An 18,864-nucleotide genomic window follows, 5' to 3' on the forward strand; every position below is an offset into this window, starting at 1 on the left:
TTCTGAAGTTCTGAGTAGGTAGCTAGATAATGAAAAATTAATGGGATTGCAACTCGATCAATTGCCTAAGATTGTATAGTTAAATTATATATATATACTGTACATGACGTTGCTTGAAAGAAAAAAGTACCTATTATTTATGAATTAATCTTTCCTATCTTAAAAATATTCACATGTATCATTATTCACCGATGATAGTATATATATACTTTTAGTATATATAAAATTTATCCATTATTTATATGCAAATGAATCATCTTTTACAGTGATATCATGAACAATTTTTTAGTCCGACGAGGGGTCGATGCATCTTCATTGAATGTACCTTTTCTTTTTCCCCTTTTGTATGTTAATTCTGTCAATCAACTCATACACATGCTGACAGCAACTCATATGGGTTGCATTTTGCAAACAAGCTTATTTCTTGTCGCTGATCTTAACATTTTTGGACTCTCAAGATGCATTTCTTGATCCAACACTGATCTTGAAAAAGAAAATGGTTTATGACTAATTATTGATCAACAACCAATTTTCTTGTAAGAAAGACACTTATTCATAACGCTTAAATCTTAAAAACTTGTATCATTGGCGCACTTGGTTTTAAGTTGTGTTTGCTACACAAGCAGAAAAAAATTAAGAGGCAAGAAGATATCCTTTGCGAAGGGATCAAATATCTGTGTGTTGAATAAGTACACTGTAACGATGAAATCAGAATTACAGTTAAATTCTGCTGATAAACTACCACAAAAAATAAACCAAATAGGCGAAAAGCCCACCATCATGTCTTGCCTTGAGCTCTTTATGATGGACTTAACCTGATACAGTATCAAGTTTCCATTTCATCAGAATTACACTTCAATTCTGCTGATAAACTACCACAAAAAATAAGCGGAATAGGCGAAAAGCCCACCATCATGTCTTGCCTTGAGCTCTTTATGATGGACTTAACCTGATACAGTATCAAGTTTCTGATAGAAATAGATGTGTCTTTATAAACTCCAGGGGGGTGTATATATACTGTATGTAAGAATCACCGACATTGCATGCTACTTCTAGCAAAATTGATGAAAGAAACGATGAAAAGAAGCAGAAAAATGAATGAAACATGTTGCCATTTGTATAGAAATTGAAGAAGGGCGTATAAATAGGTAGGAACAAAGATTTGAACTCCACTAGGAGTCGTAATGTATATTCTCCAGATAGCTCTTACTTAAGAGGAGCAACTAATGGCAGCAGAAGATTACAAGATAAACTTCAAGAAACAGACAACTCTAGCTACAAAATTCTAAAGTCTATTTATGTCATCATGCAGTTTTAAACACCTTTTCTTATTTCAGAAAACCAACTAGTATGCCATGCATATTAATATTCCCATGTAAACTTGCATACAAGTGGAAATCTTGCTCCGTAAAAATAACTCACATGGGGAAACAGATATAGACTTCCCTAATTGCTATGGCAGATTGCCAGATTTCATGTTACAAAACCCCTTTTAAGGGCCACAAATTATGTAAAAAAAGGGCATAAACTACCTTTTCTCCCTTAGCTCAGCAACTGGCACATAAATAATAGCTAATTCATTTAAAGCAGCTGCATCCGCTTTACTAGATCTGCTACTTGGTAGCCCGAGCAGCACTTGCTGGAGCTTTTCTATCTTGTCCTTCATTTTACATAGCCTCTCCATCTCCGCCTCTGCCTCCAGCATAACAGTTCTCTTGATATTCATTTTCTTTTTCTTCTTGACTTTTTCTCTCAGAAGCTTCAAGCATACATCATCGCCAAAATCTGCAGGGGTCTGAAACAGAGAGCGTAAGAAGTGATTAAAAGATTAGACTTTCCACTATGGTCACATGGAAATTTGCATTCAGGACCTGGTTATGTAAGGACCAAGTTTGCATAATTAACAGAACCTGGACTGTGACAATTAACATAAGATTAGCAAGAAAATGAACTCCAAGTGGAATGCCTAATAATAAAAATTCATCAGCTTCCTTTGACAATTCTAATCTGACATGTCCGCTTAACAGGGTTTCTATTGATTGACGAATGAAGCGTCTAAACGGCCATTTCATATCTATCATTTCAGGATTCAGAAAGATATCAACTCATCCTTTTTCTACAACATCCTAACTAAAATGTTCTTTTCTGTGTAGTAAATAAATAGCTCTTATAGGCTGTTAATGTGGAGTAAGTATGTAGTCCCATGGTAAGAAGAGAGAATTTGGGTTGAAGTAAAACAGCACATCCAGAGACTTAGCTCCATTTTAACTCAGGACAACAAATCTTGTAATTTGAATCATACAGCATTTTGCAGGTAGGGAAAAGCATGGCACTAACTTTCCATCCACGTTTACAAATTTTTTCCTCCAGAAAAACAGAAAAATTAAATAAGCGCCAAAATTTTTGGCTCATTTGGTTATAAAGACATTTATTGCAAAAAAATGTGGACTTAAAGCCAAACAACACCTTGTCGGATTCCAGTGGGGCACATTTGCTCTTAATGAACGAGAGAGAGATGAGAAAGAGGTGGAAGAGGAGGAGAGGTAGGAGAAGAAATCTACCTTGTTGTTGGTTGGGGGTAGTGCAGTCTTATGCCTCTTTCTTGTGAAAGCACTGGCCATTAGGTGTGCAGTCTTTCTCCTGCTGGAACTCTTCAAACCAGGAGATTCCAGTTCATGCTCTATAGCAACATTCTCTGATGTCACTGGATCAGCAGATTTGTCCTCTCCACTACGTGACACAGATTCTTTTGACACTGTTGGACCAGAAGCATTAAGTCTTTTTGCTTTCTGCATGATGTTAGGGATCAATTATATTGTTTAGACTGAAAAATGGAATAGTTCCCTTAAGAAAGAAGCTTCAACAGAGTATTTGCAGCATGGTTATGTGATTCATATGAAGTTCAATAAACTTCTATAACTAACAGAGAGCTACCAAAAAAAAAAAGAGTAATCCTGGAAAAAGGAAAAGAGCAAGCCATGCAGTCTTATCTACAATTTTTCCGGACAGATGAGCTGAGAAAAGAAGTACAGAATAAGTAGGAATCATGCTTGTTGCCCATTTATAAGGCTTAAATCACTTAAGGTAAAACCTTTGCCAGCATAAATAGTGTGACAAAAACAAAAGAACTCTAGAAAACAACAGAATGTGGTAAGCATTCATGTTAGTGCATTACCTTTCTAGCTTTCAGTGCAAGGTAACGTGCATTCTTGAACCACTTGTTTACCTACAAAAGAAAACCCCAACTTGTTCATAACCAGGCAGATAACAATGAAGATGATAGGCTGTCCACTTTTATTTTATCATAGGAGATCCCATTGAGCACTTTTTGCTTCTACCATACCGCCTTCTCCTTTACCTGTACCCCTTCCCATTCTCTAGAAAAAGAAATGCCTAAACATCCCGATTCAAATGCCTGCTTTGGATCAAACCAATTGCATGACTAATATCCATGACTAAAAAACAACTGATAGCGGAAAATACATAAAAAGAAAGAACATCTAAATAGAAATGTTTCAGAGTTTAATGATTTTCCGAATAGCTTAAATGAGATTGTTAGCCATTATAGATAAACTATATTGTAACCAGATATACTCTAGCAGCAGTTCTCATTTCATTTTTTTAATTTTTAAGAATCATGCACAACTTACTTGGACAAGAAATAACACTTCTCAGGCATTTTGCATATGGCTTTTTTTTAATTTTTTATCAGACAGATAGATCATACCTTCTCAGATTCGAGACCTAGCTGCCTTGAAAGATTATCCCTGATAGTTCTAGAAGGAAGTTCATTCTCTGCAAACACAACACGAAGTTTCTGGCACCAAAAATAAGGAAAAGAGGATGAGCACACAACTTAAGCCAGTAAATGCATTTACCATATAGGGTCTGACATTACCTCAACCACATGTCGAGGAAATCTGAAAATTGGCCTTTTACTTCTCCCACTTGATAGTTTCTTTTTCACTTCTGCAGAGGTGCCAGGGTTATCCCCAGTAGTGACAACAATACTTTCCACATTAGACTCTTTTCCTCTATGTTTTCTTCTAGAAGGACCCCAATCTTCATCTTCACTAATTTGTTCACTCACAACAGCATTCTTTCCAAACATTTCCTAAGGTAACACAAACAAAAGTTATAGATTACAAGCTTCTCCCATAGAAAATGCCTCTAGCAAGTAAAATGGATTTGAATATGCCTATAACAAGTAAATACCATTAGAATTCTACTTGCTTTTCTGAAAACCTACAAGTAACTATAGGTCTATAAACACTCATACATATATAGTTACAAAACTCTAGGTTCTTTGTAATTGTTGAACCCAAAAAAAGGAAAGTCTCATACTACATGACTTTTTTGTAAAGAACATATTTCAATAACTTCAGAAGCAGTTTAGTTATCTCGTTGCTTTTCTCATGTCACTAAAACAGATAAACATCTTATTTTGCAATTATCAAACAAAACACCATATACCATGGACATACTGAACTCACATCATGTAACTTTATATAATCCACAGCTTTTCGCTGTCTTGGACCAGATAGAACTTCACAATCAGTTGCTTCATCCGATTCTACTCCAGCAATATTACCTTCAGAGACCATGTGCCTCTTATCTAGTCTTTCAGAAAGCAAGAGAACGTCATCTTCAATTGAACTTAAACTGTTGGAACTGCTAGCATCAACACTAGAATCAGATCCAGAGCCAGACATGCTGTTAGGACTATGAAACTCCCTTCCTTCTGGATCATAGTCAACATCTTCAGAGTCATCAGATGGCCATTCCTCTTCCGGGCACAGCAAGGACTCCTTGCCATCTAATAAAGCAGCTTCTTCCTTGAAGATATCCTGCTTTGAAGCAATAGAATCTTCCTTACAAATGGAGGAGGGACTGTTCAGCAGAAATATTAGTAAGTTTTATGACAGTTGACCTGCCAATTGCTGTCCAAGGGGAAGTTGGTCCCAAGATGAGCATTTGTAACTTCCAATATTTCCATCTTACTCTTACAATATCTACAAAACCAGCCTTCATCTCCTGGAGGAACTGGGAAAATTTTTCTATCATTAGAAGAAACAATTAAGATGAAATTGCAACCACAAGGTATTTCATCTTACAATTAATTCTACCACCAGAAGTTCATCTTGGGCAAAAGGACAAGAACATATGAAAGTCATATAGTTTAGCTGAACTAACTGTTTTCAGTAGACAGAGGTGGATCGAGACATTTTTGGTGAAAAGCACAATTGCATGTCCCGTCGCATAGTACGATATCATTATCAGGGAAAGCTTCACGCAACTTGCATTTTGCACATATTATCTGTAAGACAAGAAAATCACAACTCTCTTGGTAAAGTTGTTCATAGTTGTGTCATAACATATCAGTAACAGCAAGTTTTCTGTCCACTCTCCAGAAGTGCTTTAAAAGAAAAAAGAAAAGAAAAGGAAACAATCAAGTAGGTTATTATGTCACTCCAAACACTTAGAGCATAAGAAGTGCTTTCTGGAGTATGCAATTAGGCTTATAAAAGAATAGAACATGTATGTGCAGTAGTCACTCAGTGTCTCCTATAAGCATCAGTGATTGCTGAAATGCATATATAATGCAGACCAAGAAAACCAAAAAATTGGAGGTATAGGAAAAGCTTGTAAATCCATACATGTTCATGATGAACTGATCCATCTGGAGCAACAGCTGAATCTTCGATATGTCCAACAGAGCTAAGCCCATCCAACTGGCAAATGGCTTCACGTATTCCAAGTTTGCATTTCAATATTTGCTTCTTGGCCCTTTCCAGTTCTTTTTCTGGCTTAATCTTCTCTCGACTAAGGGAGAACAAATATATATACATAACCATAATGTATGTGTTTATAGACATGCTTGTCTACGTCAATGAAAGTCAACTTTTTATCTTTCGTGATAGAGGGCAACTTGATTTGCGTTACTTCAACCTTTGAAACATCTCTGCTTAAAGCAGAATGTGCGCAATAAGGAATAACATGGTCCCAATTTGTGATCTTAGAAATTTGCTTGGCAAATTTTCCCAGACAATGAGCTACTATAATAGAATCTCTCACCAAATTGCAATTCTACTAACAATACAGAACTGTGGTTTTCTTGTCCAATTTACTAACATCAACTTCTTGTTCAATTTGGAGTTGGAAAATGACAAAGTTATAGAGCATCTAAACCAATAAAGAGAGAACTCTGGAAGATATCCTCAGTACACTATGAAACTTCAAGCACTGAGTTCTTCATGTATACTTAAGACTGGATAAGGCAGATTACCATTTGAACAAGAGCACTTCAAGGATAATGTGGACGAAGCTTTTCCAAGTATGAAGAAATTATATATAGGAAGCTGATTTATGAGAAATCTGGGACAGAATGTGGTATTTGGAGAACTTGCAAATTTCCATTGCCTTATAATGTGGCTCTATGGAGTGGGACAATGATATATAGGAAGCATTGCGTGGAACTTCTTGTTTTAAGTCTGAGATCGAAATAACCACCCAACAAGAATTCAGGGAAGATAAATTGTATTAAAAGCCTTCTCATGTAGATTTCCAGATCTTAATCATCGATGTAAGTAAAGAAGCGCCAGTTGACAAAAATGCTTAGAGAGAGAGAGAGAGAAGAAGCAGATTAGCAACTCAACTTGGACTCCTGATTTAGAGTACGGGCACCAGTTGACTAATATGCTCATAAACCAAATTAGCAAATAAACTTGGACTTCCAGCCTTAATGCACAGAGTCCAACTCCAAAGGGCTATTAGCTTCTAGCAAACAGTAAAGGGTCTTGAATTGGTAAATTGGGAAAAAAAAGAAGAAAAGGATCGAACTTGATCAAAAACTTATACTAAAACACTTTAGAAATGACTCACAAGGAGGACACAGAAAAAAAAGGAAAATTCAACCTTCAGCATTTACATGGGGATTTAGTTTTACGGAAACAGAAGCAGAAACGCCTTAGAAAACATGTAAGTTCTGTTTTTATTTTTATCATAAAAGTCTACAATGTTATTTTTCCTGCTTGTGCCAAGTATTGAGTCCATTCCTAATTGCATAAACTCTTGTATGGATTTCATAAATCAGCTGTAAGGTGTAGTGGACTCAAATTATCAGATAAATGTCCTAATTCCCTTGAAGTCAATAAGAAGAGCAAATGACCAAATTTTACTTCTTGACTTGAATTATACAATCATGGAGCTTCATTCCACAGGTGCATAAATATCGAACAATCCTTAAATTTCAGTATGCTTCCACATTTTCTTTCCCTTCATCTTTGATACTTAAAGTGGAACCATCAATAAAGAAGACTAGACTAGATGACAGAAAATTCGTTTAAGAAGAATAATGAGGATAAATGCACAATACCTGTGCCCCTTCCAGCCTTCTGCAGAATAAGCATCAATAAGGTTCTGCTCCAGCTTAACTTTAATCAACAGGTACCTTGTCCTCCTTTGCAACCGTGATGCTTCATCAAGCTCCAGATTTTCCTTCCTCCTTTTTCGCCTTTTCCTTCTCTTAACCTTCTGCAAGCCCACATCACTGCTATCCCTTTTTCCACCATCCTTCGAGTTTTTTACCTCAGGTTCATCCTTTCGAGAGGTTTTTAATTCAGATTGCTTCTTCAAGGACTTGGTCTTTTGCATTATTGCTTTCTTAACAATGCTTTTTCTTCTCGAGATATTACCCTTCCCTTCACCTAGACGATCAAAACATTTCTTCATATGTTTCGATTCGGAATTACCACTCTTAACTTGCAATTTCGGTTTCAATTTCACTCCCTTGCTGCATTGTTTTTTAGGACTTTTCTCTTTTTGGGATGAGTCGCTAACGCCCTTCCTTTTTCGCTTTTTCGTTTCCCCAGCCATGTCAATGTAAAACTAATTCAAGAACAACCTGATAAATCATAAACAACAGAATCATAACTTCAAAAATAAACACGAAAATAGGCACGGCGAGCAAAAAATTCCAATTCAAGAAATTAAAAATTAAATAAAGTCTTCCATTAATCAAACTTCATAGAGTAAAATCCACCAAAAAAAAAATCTTCACCATTAGTACAAACCAATCACTCAACACTCTGAAATCCTGCACCAGAATTAATGGGCACAAGTACAATATACATGTAAACCATAAAGTTGGAATTTTTCAATTTCTTAAGCTGGAAAACGGCTATAAAAACCCAACTTAATTTTGCAATTGTGAGAAAACCCACCAACAATAATCTCCCAAAAAATTTAATTCATATGTTTTTTAAACGGAGTGAATTTTCTCTGCAGATATAAATCAAAACTAAAAATAATTATAATAAAAACAAAATCTCCTATAGCCCAGTGGGGCATTTCTGTTGTAGTTTTTCTTGCCATTTGATCATTCAAAACACCGAGGGAAACTAGAGACTAAAATTGAACAGAAAACATAGGCATTTGTTTATGCAAGAGGAAAATTGGGCTTACCCCAAGAGAAAGCGGAAGAATGGAGGATTTGGAGCTGCAGCAATGGAGTTAATGCAAGTGTTATATAAGAAAACGAAGATTTTGAATTTTTTTTTCTTTTTTTCTTTTAGTTTTTCAAATTTAACTTGTGATTATTTGGCACCATTTTATTTTTATTTTTATTTTTTTATCTTTTCTGGCAGCATATATGTAGAACAAAATTACTTTTACACAAAAACATTATATAAACTAGAAAAGATAATGCAAAAATGGAGTATTTTTGTTTGGTACAAAAAATAAGTATATTTAAATTATTACAAAAAAATTAAAACTAAAGGAGTATTTTTGTTTTATGGAAAAAATGAGAATATTCAAATTATTACCAACAAAAGAGTGCTTTTAAATTTGTGACACAAACAAAAAAATTAAAACTAAAGGAGTATTTTTGTTTTATGGAAAAAATGAGAATATTTAAATTATTACCAACAAAAGAGTGCTTTTAAATTTGTGACACAAACACTAATTGTTAGTGCATGTAAGAATCTAAAGAATATAATGAGGATTTAAAAAGTATGAAGCTCGCTAATAAATTCGTGAAACCTGAATTTTAGTTTTTTGGTAACTTAGAGTTATTTTTATATTAATTAGCAAGTCAATCAAGTGTAATATTTGCCATGTTAATACTCATCGAAAGTATGCTTAACGTGCCTCAAAATAGTTTGAATAAATGGTTAATTAATCAACTTGATAAATTTAATTAAAATGGATTAATCGGCTGATAATACTTCTCTGTAATTATTCATGTAATAAGACTAACATCTATTGAATTTTCTTTAGGGATAATTTCAGAGAGGCTTCTGACAGTCTCACTCACCTCCCCTAAACTTTGTAAAATATCAGCTATCTCCCCTAAAACTAAGTAGAGTGTATCAAAGTTCACCAGATTCAAATGCACAAACAATTTTAAGTGTGTATCGGGAGAGACAAAAATACTCCATCCCACATCTGTCCTCAGGATTATCATTAGTGACTTAATTTTTGTTGAATAGTACAAACCATCTAACAACAATGAAATTTTAAGAGGTGTATCTGAAATTGATGGAAAAGGCAAGGTGCCTATTGCAATTTGGAAGGTAGAAGCCTACGGCTCTTTGTGCACAGCTAAACCAACTGTAAAGAGCAACAGTAGCCTTGTCTGCTTGTCTATATAACAGCAAAATGAAGCTGCATAGATGACAATGCATTTTGTTGGGTAGTTGTTGAGATAAAGCGAAAGCAAAAAAAGAAGTAATAAGCTGAACCAGGTGGAGACAAATATAGATGGCTTCTTCAAGCAATGTAGATGTATCATGGAATTCACCAACTTCATTTGCAATCAGAAATAGATATTGTCGTTGTCATAGAAAAGCAATAATAAAAATTTCTAAGAGTCAGAGGAATCCAAATAAGCTTTATTTCTGCTATTCAAATTGCAGATTCTTTCAGTGGTATGAAGGGCCTGAAGAGGGTGAGCTAGCAGTCAAAGAGGATAAAGACAATCAATCGTGCAAAGAGAAGAACTAGTTCAGATGGGCAAAGTTGATCAGTCAAATTCCATAGTGAAATGGTTGCCCATAATCAACCTTGTATTTTTAGCTTTTTATGTTTTTATGTTGATTGTAAAAGAAGTTAAATGAGAACTGGTTTACAGTTGTGCAGAACCAAATTGTCCATATAAGCAACCACAGTTGTTATTGAATCCTACAAGCACTGATTACACAAAAACAAAGCTTAGAAGTAACACTGGAAATATAGAGTTTTTGGTTTCAAAAGTACAACCATATCCAAGGCATCAGCAGATACATACGTCCTATAAGCTGTCCAGAACATTTGTCAAAATCTTAGTTCTAGCAATACAAAAGATACGAGTGGTTAACAAATTTGTGTCTTTTCCGTCAAATGGCACCACTCAGGTGTTAGTAAATGTCAAAAAATCAAATACAATTGTTTCTGCACCATCTAAATAACAAAAGATTTGTACCAACTTAAAACCTCAAGCTAAAGCTACTGCTACCATTGTGTGTGTCATGAGTAGTTGAACCATTGATGTTGAGAGATGTCTCTACTCGGGAGCTGTTAGTGTAGCCAACTGCAGTTGATTCAGGAGTTAATTTTGAAGTTTTCCTACTGAGGTTAGATGTAACAGATGGTGTAGATTTATTTGAGGTTATACAGATTCTTAAACTCATAATGTAAACAGGCAATAAGAACAAATACCTTTCTCTAGTAGATTGAGTTGGCGGGCTTGGATTACTACCTTGACTGGAAACTACAACAGGCTCACTGCCACCAACATGAACCTACAAAAATAACTCATGTGTTAGTACCACTGTGATCTATCAAAATCAGTTCATGTGCTTTCTCACAATAAAAGACATTAACCCATAAAACAAATCCTTCAAGGCTTGTATTTGCAATTCCCCTTCCCGGCTTTGCTCTTCTTTGAGTAACCTGCCATGAAAATTGATTGCAAATAAGAATCTGCAGTAGTAAAAGCATTTCTGTTAACTGACTATATAGATTGAACCTTTTGAGTTCCATTGCTGCTTGTACTCTTTCCCCTCACAGGTGCTCTTTGGCATGTTCTGCTATTATGACCAAAAGCTTTGCAGTTTCCACATCTCAAAGTGGTTGACCTTTTTGTTTGAGATGGAGCTGGTTCATCAGGTCCTCTTCTCCTATTCACTCTTGGACGACATGGAGCTCTTGTCAATGGTGGTGGAAGGACAATTTTTGGTGTAACATCAGGTAATGGAGGCCATTTCTTCTCGTGAGGAACTAGATGGATCGTTCCAATATATGCCTTTACATACATTTCTGTTAAGAAGCATGGATCACAAAAGTTCTCCAATTTTTGTCTTCTGTATATAATTCCAAGTGCAGCATGCTTATAAGGTAGTCCTTACAACTGGAAAGCACCACAGTCACATGTCCTGTTCTTCAAATTCACTATAAATGATCTATCAGCATCACCAACTTCAAATACATCCTCACTTACCATCTGTAGTGTACATCTCCTGGAAGTCTGAGCAATGCCCTTTAGTTTTGTAGTGATATTTGGAGGGATAGTAGAGGTCCATGTGCAAGCCTTTTGATACCTTTTATGCAACTTTTTCATAAATTTTTTCCTTAAACCATCAGTAAGGGTCAATACTGGTTGGCCCCTTTAGTCTCCAATCCATGCATTGAATGATTCAATAAAGTTGTTGGTAACATGATCACATTTCATTTCTGTAGAGAATGCATGCCTAGCCCAAGCAGAGAGTGGAATCTTGTATAAGTATCTCCAAGCTTCTACATTGATGTCTTTAATGCTCTGCATTGCTTCGTGTGGCCTACTGTATCATAACTCTTAGCAGCCTTCCAGAAGAAACTGTTTAATAACATTCTAGGAAATTGAGCCTTGAAGTTATTGCAAATGTGTTTACAACAGTATCTTCTAGTGGCATATGGCAACAATTGTTCATATGCAAGGTTGAGTCCCTATATTAAAAGCAAAACCAATTAGGTGAAATAACAAATGTACAACATTTCTGTTCAGAAATCTAAAGATAAATAGTCTGTAATACCTTTTGTCTATCACTCATGAAAGTTAAGGGAACATTGTTATGAAATGGTCCAAAGAATTCTTCAAAAAAGTGAAAGAACCAACACTGTGTCTCTTTGATTTCGACCTCAGCAACAGCGAATATAATGGGAAATATGCTATTATTGGCATCCAATGCCACAACAGTTAGCAATACTCCACCAAAACTGCCTTTCAAATGACAACCATCAAAACCAACAAAAGGTCTACATCCAGTCAGAAATCCATCCTTTTGTCCTTTAAAACTTACAAAAAGTCTCAGAAATCTTGGCTCAACTAGTATATTTGGTCTATCACAATGAATCTTACATATACTTCCAAGATTATGTTGTCTTAAAAGCACAATATACTTTGGCAGCTTACTATATGATTCAGCATGTGTCCCTTCGATTTCTTCTCCGGCTTTTTGTTTGGCTCTATACACTTGCTATTTGCTAGGATGAACACCAAACTTTAGCATCTCAGCTTCAATACCCTTTCTGGACATGTGAGGATGGGTTCTCATTAGAGTAACAAGTTTCTTGGCCATCCAATCGGAGGTGGCCTCACAATTCTTGTTATCCATCACACAAGTATGTTTAGAACTATATGATTTAATCATGAATGTTATTGAATCAGCAATAGGTGAGGCATGAATCCTCCACTTGTATCCATCAATAGCACAAATGGCAGTGCACCTAGTTTTCTCATTCTTTAACTTTTTTATGGGGAATCCTTTTTGGATCACATAATGCTTTAAATCTGCTTGAAATGCATCAATATTAGTGAATAGTTGCCACTTCTTGAACTCTATGTCTTCCCTTCGGTTGTAAGTCCACATCTTAGATCTCAACAGTTCTCTTAAAGGGTCAATTTCTTGCGTTGATTCCGAATCTGGGACAATTTCACTGGTTTCATTATCATCAAATTTAGAAAAATCATCATCACTAGTGTCACTATGGGACATTGTCACATGCTATTCACTTATATCATCTTCATTGTTACCGTCGAAGCCTTGTTCCCATGATTCATCAGAACTAGATTCAAAGCCATACTCATCCTCAGAGTTGATGTCATGAACTTCAATATTTTTGCTGGCTACATGGATTTTTTGCATTTCTAAATTCTCATGATCACCTGCAACATTTCTGTTTAACAATATATCACCCTGTTCAGCAGGGATAATGTCCATGCTGAACACTTCTATGTTGATCACTAGTTGTCCTTGATGCACCTTGAACATTTCATGTATTGCCTCATTATCATTCACGTCTATATAACCCTCTATTCTAGGTATTGCACACCTCATGGGCAGCAGAAAATTAACATTCCCAGGCATTTCATGCAAACCTTTCTCAGTAACATCATTCAACAGATTAATATATAAGTAATTTTGAGGATCTACATTAGGAATTCGTACTTTTCTCCCCGTACAATGGACTACAATACCATGAATACCACCAATCACCATCCTACAATTGTAGAAATTGTAGTCTTTTATGTTTCAGTCTCAAGTTTGACAATATAGGATACTATACAAATCTTAAACAAGACATATAATACCAGCTCCATCCAACTCTTCTAGTTTCAAATACACAACTTTTTTTTGAATGATACAAAAATGATCATCACGGGTGCACAAATACACATTACAATTAATAGCTATCATTCCCAAAAATTAGGAAAATATCATAATTTAACACTTTTTCTATTCTATTGGTCATCCACAACTAACAGTCCCTATCTCAAATTTCATTCGCAAAAACATGTTTATTCCATTACATTGAAACCACAATAGTCGTAACATCAACAGCAAATTCGACAAACTAGTAATGGTAAAGCCAATAAACGTAGCCATGTTCACACAGAACACAGTATAGAAACATGATCAATGACAACTGCCTTAACACATGTTTCATAACTATAAAAACATGATCAATGACAACAACCTCAACATCCATAACTAAAGTATAAAACATTCAAATGGTTTACAACAAATATTTGTAGAGTCTAACCTTGCTTTGCTTGAGATGTTCTTCTTTACTCAGCTTTTCCACATCTTCCAGGAGAGCAATTCCCACTTCAACTCTCCCCCTCTCTCTGCTTTCCTCAATATGGCTAAAGAATCACTGTACCTCCTGCTGTCACTTCAATCACCAAAAGAGCACCCTTTTTTGGCACCATTTCCCCTAACTGATATTAGCTATTAGTTTTGCATCCAAATTGTAGTTAAGTTGGTTAATCATTTGCATTACTCATTTAACTAATTCTTTCAAAATAGTTTCGAAATATATCATAAGTTATGAGGGTATATCTATCAATTCATCATCGATGATATCACAAATAGGGCCCAATAACCTGACAGGGGAGGTATTTGATATTATGCAAAATTTAGGGGAGGTGATTGAGACTATTAGAAACCTCCTGAGATTTCTGAAATTATCCCTTTTCTTTATCTTGCTATGTTACTTTTATTTGGTTTGATGTTATTTGTTATTTTTTTAATACAAATATCATTAAAGTAAGCTCTAATTCTTCATTTGTACTTGAATCATTTTAATTACTTTATTAAATGTCCTATTATCGTTATTACTTATGAGTTTCCTACCAAATTTTTTTTCTTCCTTTTTTCTGCTTCAAAAGATTTTTTCTTCAAAGGTTCCTAACTGCCAATCACTTAGGACCCTTAAACCCATTGTGGAGGCCCAATCATAATGCCCACTATCAAGCCCAAAAACAACCACAAATCGCTTAATGGAGCTGGGGCAAGGAATGAGGAAAACATCGGGGAGACGTCATTGGTGCGATCCAAGTGCTTTAGCCAAAATAGAAGGAAAGAAAATTTTCCAATTTATAGATTCTAGGAAACAATTTAACGAACCTACATGGTCTTTCTGATCAATCATTCATAAAACTTCACAAACTCATCGGTCCTTCGTTATTTATTATGTTTCTTGTAAATAATTCATAACATTTTGTGTGCGGGCAAGGAGCTAATAGAACCGAGCTGTTCGTTTTGAGCTTCTTACCTACAAACACAATGACACAAAAAGACACAGGATTGGGACTTGTCCCCAGGTAGCTCTAATCCCTATGATCCTATTTGATAACTTAGTTCAGTATTTAAAATTTAATGGATTCAAATCTTACTATGTTCAATCCGTTTGATAATAAAAAATTGAACATCTAAATTAATTAAGTGGCACTGAATTTTCCAAACAAAACTTGCTCCAAAAAATAAGTGATAAGTAAATGTAACATACATTCAAATATATTTGATTTAATACTTAATAATTTAATAATTTAATATTTTCAAATTTCAATTTTATCAAATGTACCCTTACTATTTATAACCTAAGGAACTGGCACGGATTGCGGGAAATCGCGGAGTATTAATCACTATAGGAGGAGCCTTAGGTTGGCTCCTGTGTAAGTAGCTTCTAACAGCTGTTACATGAAACGGTGCAACGTTATGTTAGCCACAATCTGGCCAGAGATGTAGCTTGGGTATGCCAAGTTCCCATGAACATTAATGGGTAGTCACGGGCAGTATTGGTCGAGCCTGTGATTCGAGTCCCCACGTTTTGCAAATCAAAATATCCTGTTCGTTGATTTTAGCCAAAAATCTATGAGGCTCATGAATTAATCAACCCTTGATTATGGATGCTTGTTTCTGGTCAATTATTCATAAAATTTCACACATTCATCAACCCTTCAAATTATACTTTTTGTCTCTGATAAATTACTCATAAAATTCTGCAAATTTCAACTACTTGATACATTCATGTGAATAATAAACCACAGAACAAAAATACCAAGTGCTCAAATATGGCAACGGAGTTGAACATATATGTATATGATGCTAATACATTAATATACAGCTTTATATAGTTGAAAATGCTAGATAATGCAAATAATTTCCACTTAGTAAAGATGTCCCAACTTAGTGAAGATCATGTCCTTGGAGGAAGGGAAAGGATAGAGAGGTGCATTGGAACTTTCTGCAGTATTTTTCCTGTTACTCCTTATGTGATGCCTTCTGCGCACTGCACGGGGAGGATGATCTCTTCCCACCACCATCTCCTTGTGTTCTGTAACTTCTAAAAGTTTTGCCTTTCTCCTCAAAGTCTCTGAAAAAAACTGCTCTTCCTTTTCTTCATTATCCTACAAATGGAAAACATTTTATTATCAACATAGTGTAATATTCTCTTGATTTGTAAATCTGTAGTATCTGGTTTTGTTCTTCAGATTTATTTGTATTTGTGTGTAGTTGATGTAATTTCTACGATTAATGCAGATTTAATGAATAATAATGTTTTTATTTTAAAAAAAAAAGTTCGGCCGGAAAATGTCCAATATAGTGAGGAAAGCTTTCCAATGAGCCTTGGTATTCAAGATACTGAATACCATGAAACTAAGGATGAAATGGATAATGAGTATAAGTATTAGATAAAATTTTAAAGTATTACCCAAAATAAAATTTAAAATGATACGTGACATAATTTTAGTAGCATCTATAACAGTATCTAAACTTAATCCAAAAATAAAATCCAGGGTTGGTTCATGACCACATGACCATACTTGTGTCGGAAATCCATTTGACAAATTGGCCCTTAAATAAGCCAGAATTTTATTGGTATTCATTATCACTCAAACAAGCCAAAATTTGAAATAGAGGAATCGGGTAGCATGGTGAAGTTTCTTCAAATTTTTGCCTTGTAAAAGTTCATCACTTCTCAATATATTTCTATTTGAATGATATGTACAATTTGGTTCACAAAAAAATTAGAAAAAAAAGGAGGAGCACATAGTCATCTCTGTAATTAACAAAATGAACATCTTATGTATTGCAAAAAGGAAATAAACTCACTTTTACTACACAAGTGTGTGGCATTGGACATTTCACAGGTTGATCTTCCTCTAAGGGCTCTATTGGATGAGTGACAGGCCAGAACTGATCAAGATTGGTATGCACTTCATTTTGCTGAAAATCCATGGTATGTTTCTCTTGTTGAGTTGATTTCTCTGGTAACTTGATATGGTTAAAACTTCCACATCCCAATATTCCAGCAGTAGCACGGGCTAATGAGAACAGAAGCCTAACAAGGCAAGAAATGAAGAAAGAAAACTTGCTTAAAACATATATGATGTACATCCACATCGGGATCATAAAAAAGGTGCTCGGCTATGTTGATAGGTATAACAAATATAGGCATAAAAATGCTCACCAAAAAAAAAAAAAAAAGAAAACGGAGGAAGAAAACTATAGTACATTTTCATTTGATACATATTAGTCTTAAAGCTTGTACAAATTTGGATATAGGATAGAGAGATGTGGATTTATTTAGTCTCTTGACTATGTCGAACTAAATTCGTTTCTTTAATTATTCATTTTTTGTATCAAATTCGTAAAATTGAACTATTTAGTTGGATCAAAATAATTCTTAAGTGTACACTGGTCATTGAAATTATGATGAAATTAGACACATCATATGTTTAACAATTCAATAAAACCAATTTTTTTTTTCTAAAAAAAAGTTGACAAATTAATAATTGAAAGGGACAATTTGATAGGAATAGAGTAACATACCGAGGTGTATAGAGAACAGGAGAAACAACAAAAGCTAGAAAATTGAAGCAAAAGCCCTTTCCGGGCTCCAACCATGTATTATACTATGTGATTTGAGAGAGTTAAAAAGCCTTGGTGGGATCACCTGAATAGTGAAAGATGAAAGATTCCCACCATTTTCCCACTACATTGAACCTTTTTCTTTCTTTAGTCAATCACAGGGACCCTCGAACTCTGCTTTGCATCAATTGCATGAGGTAAAAGATGAGAGGAAGAGAGTAGTGTTGCTTCACTTTTGTGCGCTCTTTTAGAATTCTACCGTTCTGTTTGAAAATGCTGATAGGCAATAAATCTTGACTTTTGAGCATTTCTTGGTTTTGCAGAAGGCTAGCATAACAACGCACACAAACTCAGACGAGACAGCCGAAAGATTGAAACAGTTGTTGGTATTTCACCTTTAGCCATGTACTTTCCGCTTGTTGGCTTGTCTGCAGGGAGATATCTTACGTGAAACTTGCTTTTGAAAAAGCTAATCTTTACAATATATTATTAGGATTTGATTATTCACAAAAAGCAAAAACTTCCAAGCTGTTCATTCTGGGTCCAAGATCTAACAGTACAATAGAAAGCTTAAGAAAAAGGGCTAATTACATTAACCTCCCCCGAGGCTTGACCTTATTACCAAACAAACATTATTGTGGTTTGGCAAGATCAACCTCCTTGAATCTCCAGAAGTTTATCACATACCTCCCTACCATTCTCAATAGTTAAGAATGAAGATGAAATCAGCCAAAAAGAAATGCCAGAGCCCCAAAATGCCATTCGTCCACAAAGAATAGTAGCGTCGTTCTTTCCTGCACTATTTTACCCCATAGACACAGTATTGTTCTTCTTCGATGTTCATCAGGCAACCTCATAAATCAACCCTACAAATCCTATAACCTCTAGCAAATCCATTGGAGCCACAAAAAGGAAAAAAAGTCCCTTCACAAGCAAATCCACCCAAACTATTGACCCTCACGAGCAAATCTACCCAAACTTAAGACACTTCCCAATCCTTCATACAAAAGAAATCTGCCCAAATTAATATACAGCAAAGTGGATTGATTTCAGAGATCAGTTAAGTTAGACACCTGCCTTTCCTTCACAACTCTTTCCCCATCCCAGCCACAGAACAATAACAACCCTGAGTACCTAGGGAGACAAATGAAGGCTTCCAGTAGCTCGCGTAGTTCGACTTCTGAAAGTT

At 35.2% G+C, this 18,864-nt stretch overlaps 1 protein-coding gene across 1 annotated transcript; it reads right to left on the reverse strand.

Moving 5' to 3' along the window:
• Window positions 1-1,307: 1,307 nt before the first annotated feature.
• LOC113697219 (pathogenesis-related homeodomain protein) lies at window positions 1,308-8,600 on the reverse strand. Its single transcript, XM_027216736.2, has 11 exons — window positions 8,464-8,600; window positions 7,376-7,903; window positions 5,658-5,823; window positions 5,194-5,317; window positions 4,931-5,043; window positions 4,494-4,847; window positions 3,899-4,114; window positions 3,728-3,817; window positions 3,176-3,226; window positions 2,562-2,789; window positions 1,308-1,795 (listed from the first exon to the last, which is right to left on the reverse strand). Exons 2-11 carry the CDS (start codon window positions 7,873-7,875, stop codon window positions 1,529-1,531), a joined length of 2,109 nt encoding a protein of 702 aa, XP_027072537.1. The 5' UTR covers window positions 7,876-7,903; window positions 8,464-8,600; the 3' UTR covers window positions 1,308-1,528.
• Between the last annotated feature and the right edge of the window lie 10,264 nt (window positions 8,601-18,864).

The sequence above is a fragment of the Coffea arabica genome, chromosome 6e (genome assembly GCF_036785885.1).
Source record: "Coffea arabica cultivar ET-39 chromosome 6e, Coffea Arabica ET-39 HiFi, whole genome shotgun sequence".
Taxonomy (NCBI): Eukaryota; Viridiplantae; Streptophyta; class Magnoliopsida; order Gentianales; family Rubiaceae; genus Coffea; species Coffea arabica.

Bases quoted from the DNA above. Each gene is read 5' to 3' on its own strand.
- LOC113697219 (XM_027216736.2), bottom strand. From the start codon at position 7,875: ATGGCTGGGGAAACGAAAAAGCGAAAAAGGAAGGGCGTTAGCGACTCA. The intron at 5,318-5,657 runs GTATGGATTTAC...CTTGTCTTACAG, and splicing joins GATCAGTTCATCATGAACAT to ATAATATGTGCAAAATGCAA. The intron at 1,796-2,561 runs GTAGATTTCTTC...TCTCTGTTTCAG, and splicing joins TACCCCCAACCAACAACAAG to ACCCCTGCAGATTTTGGCGA.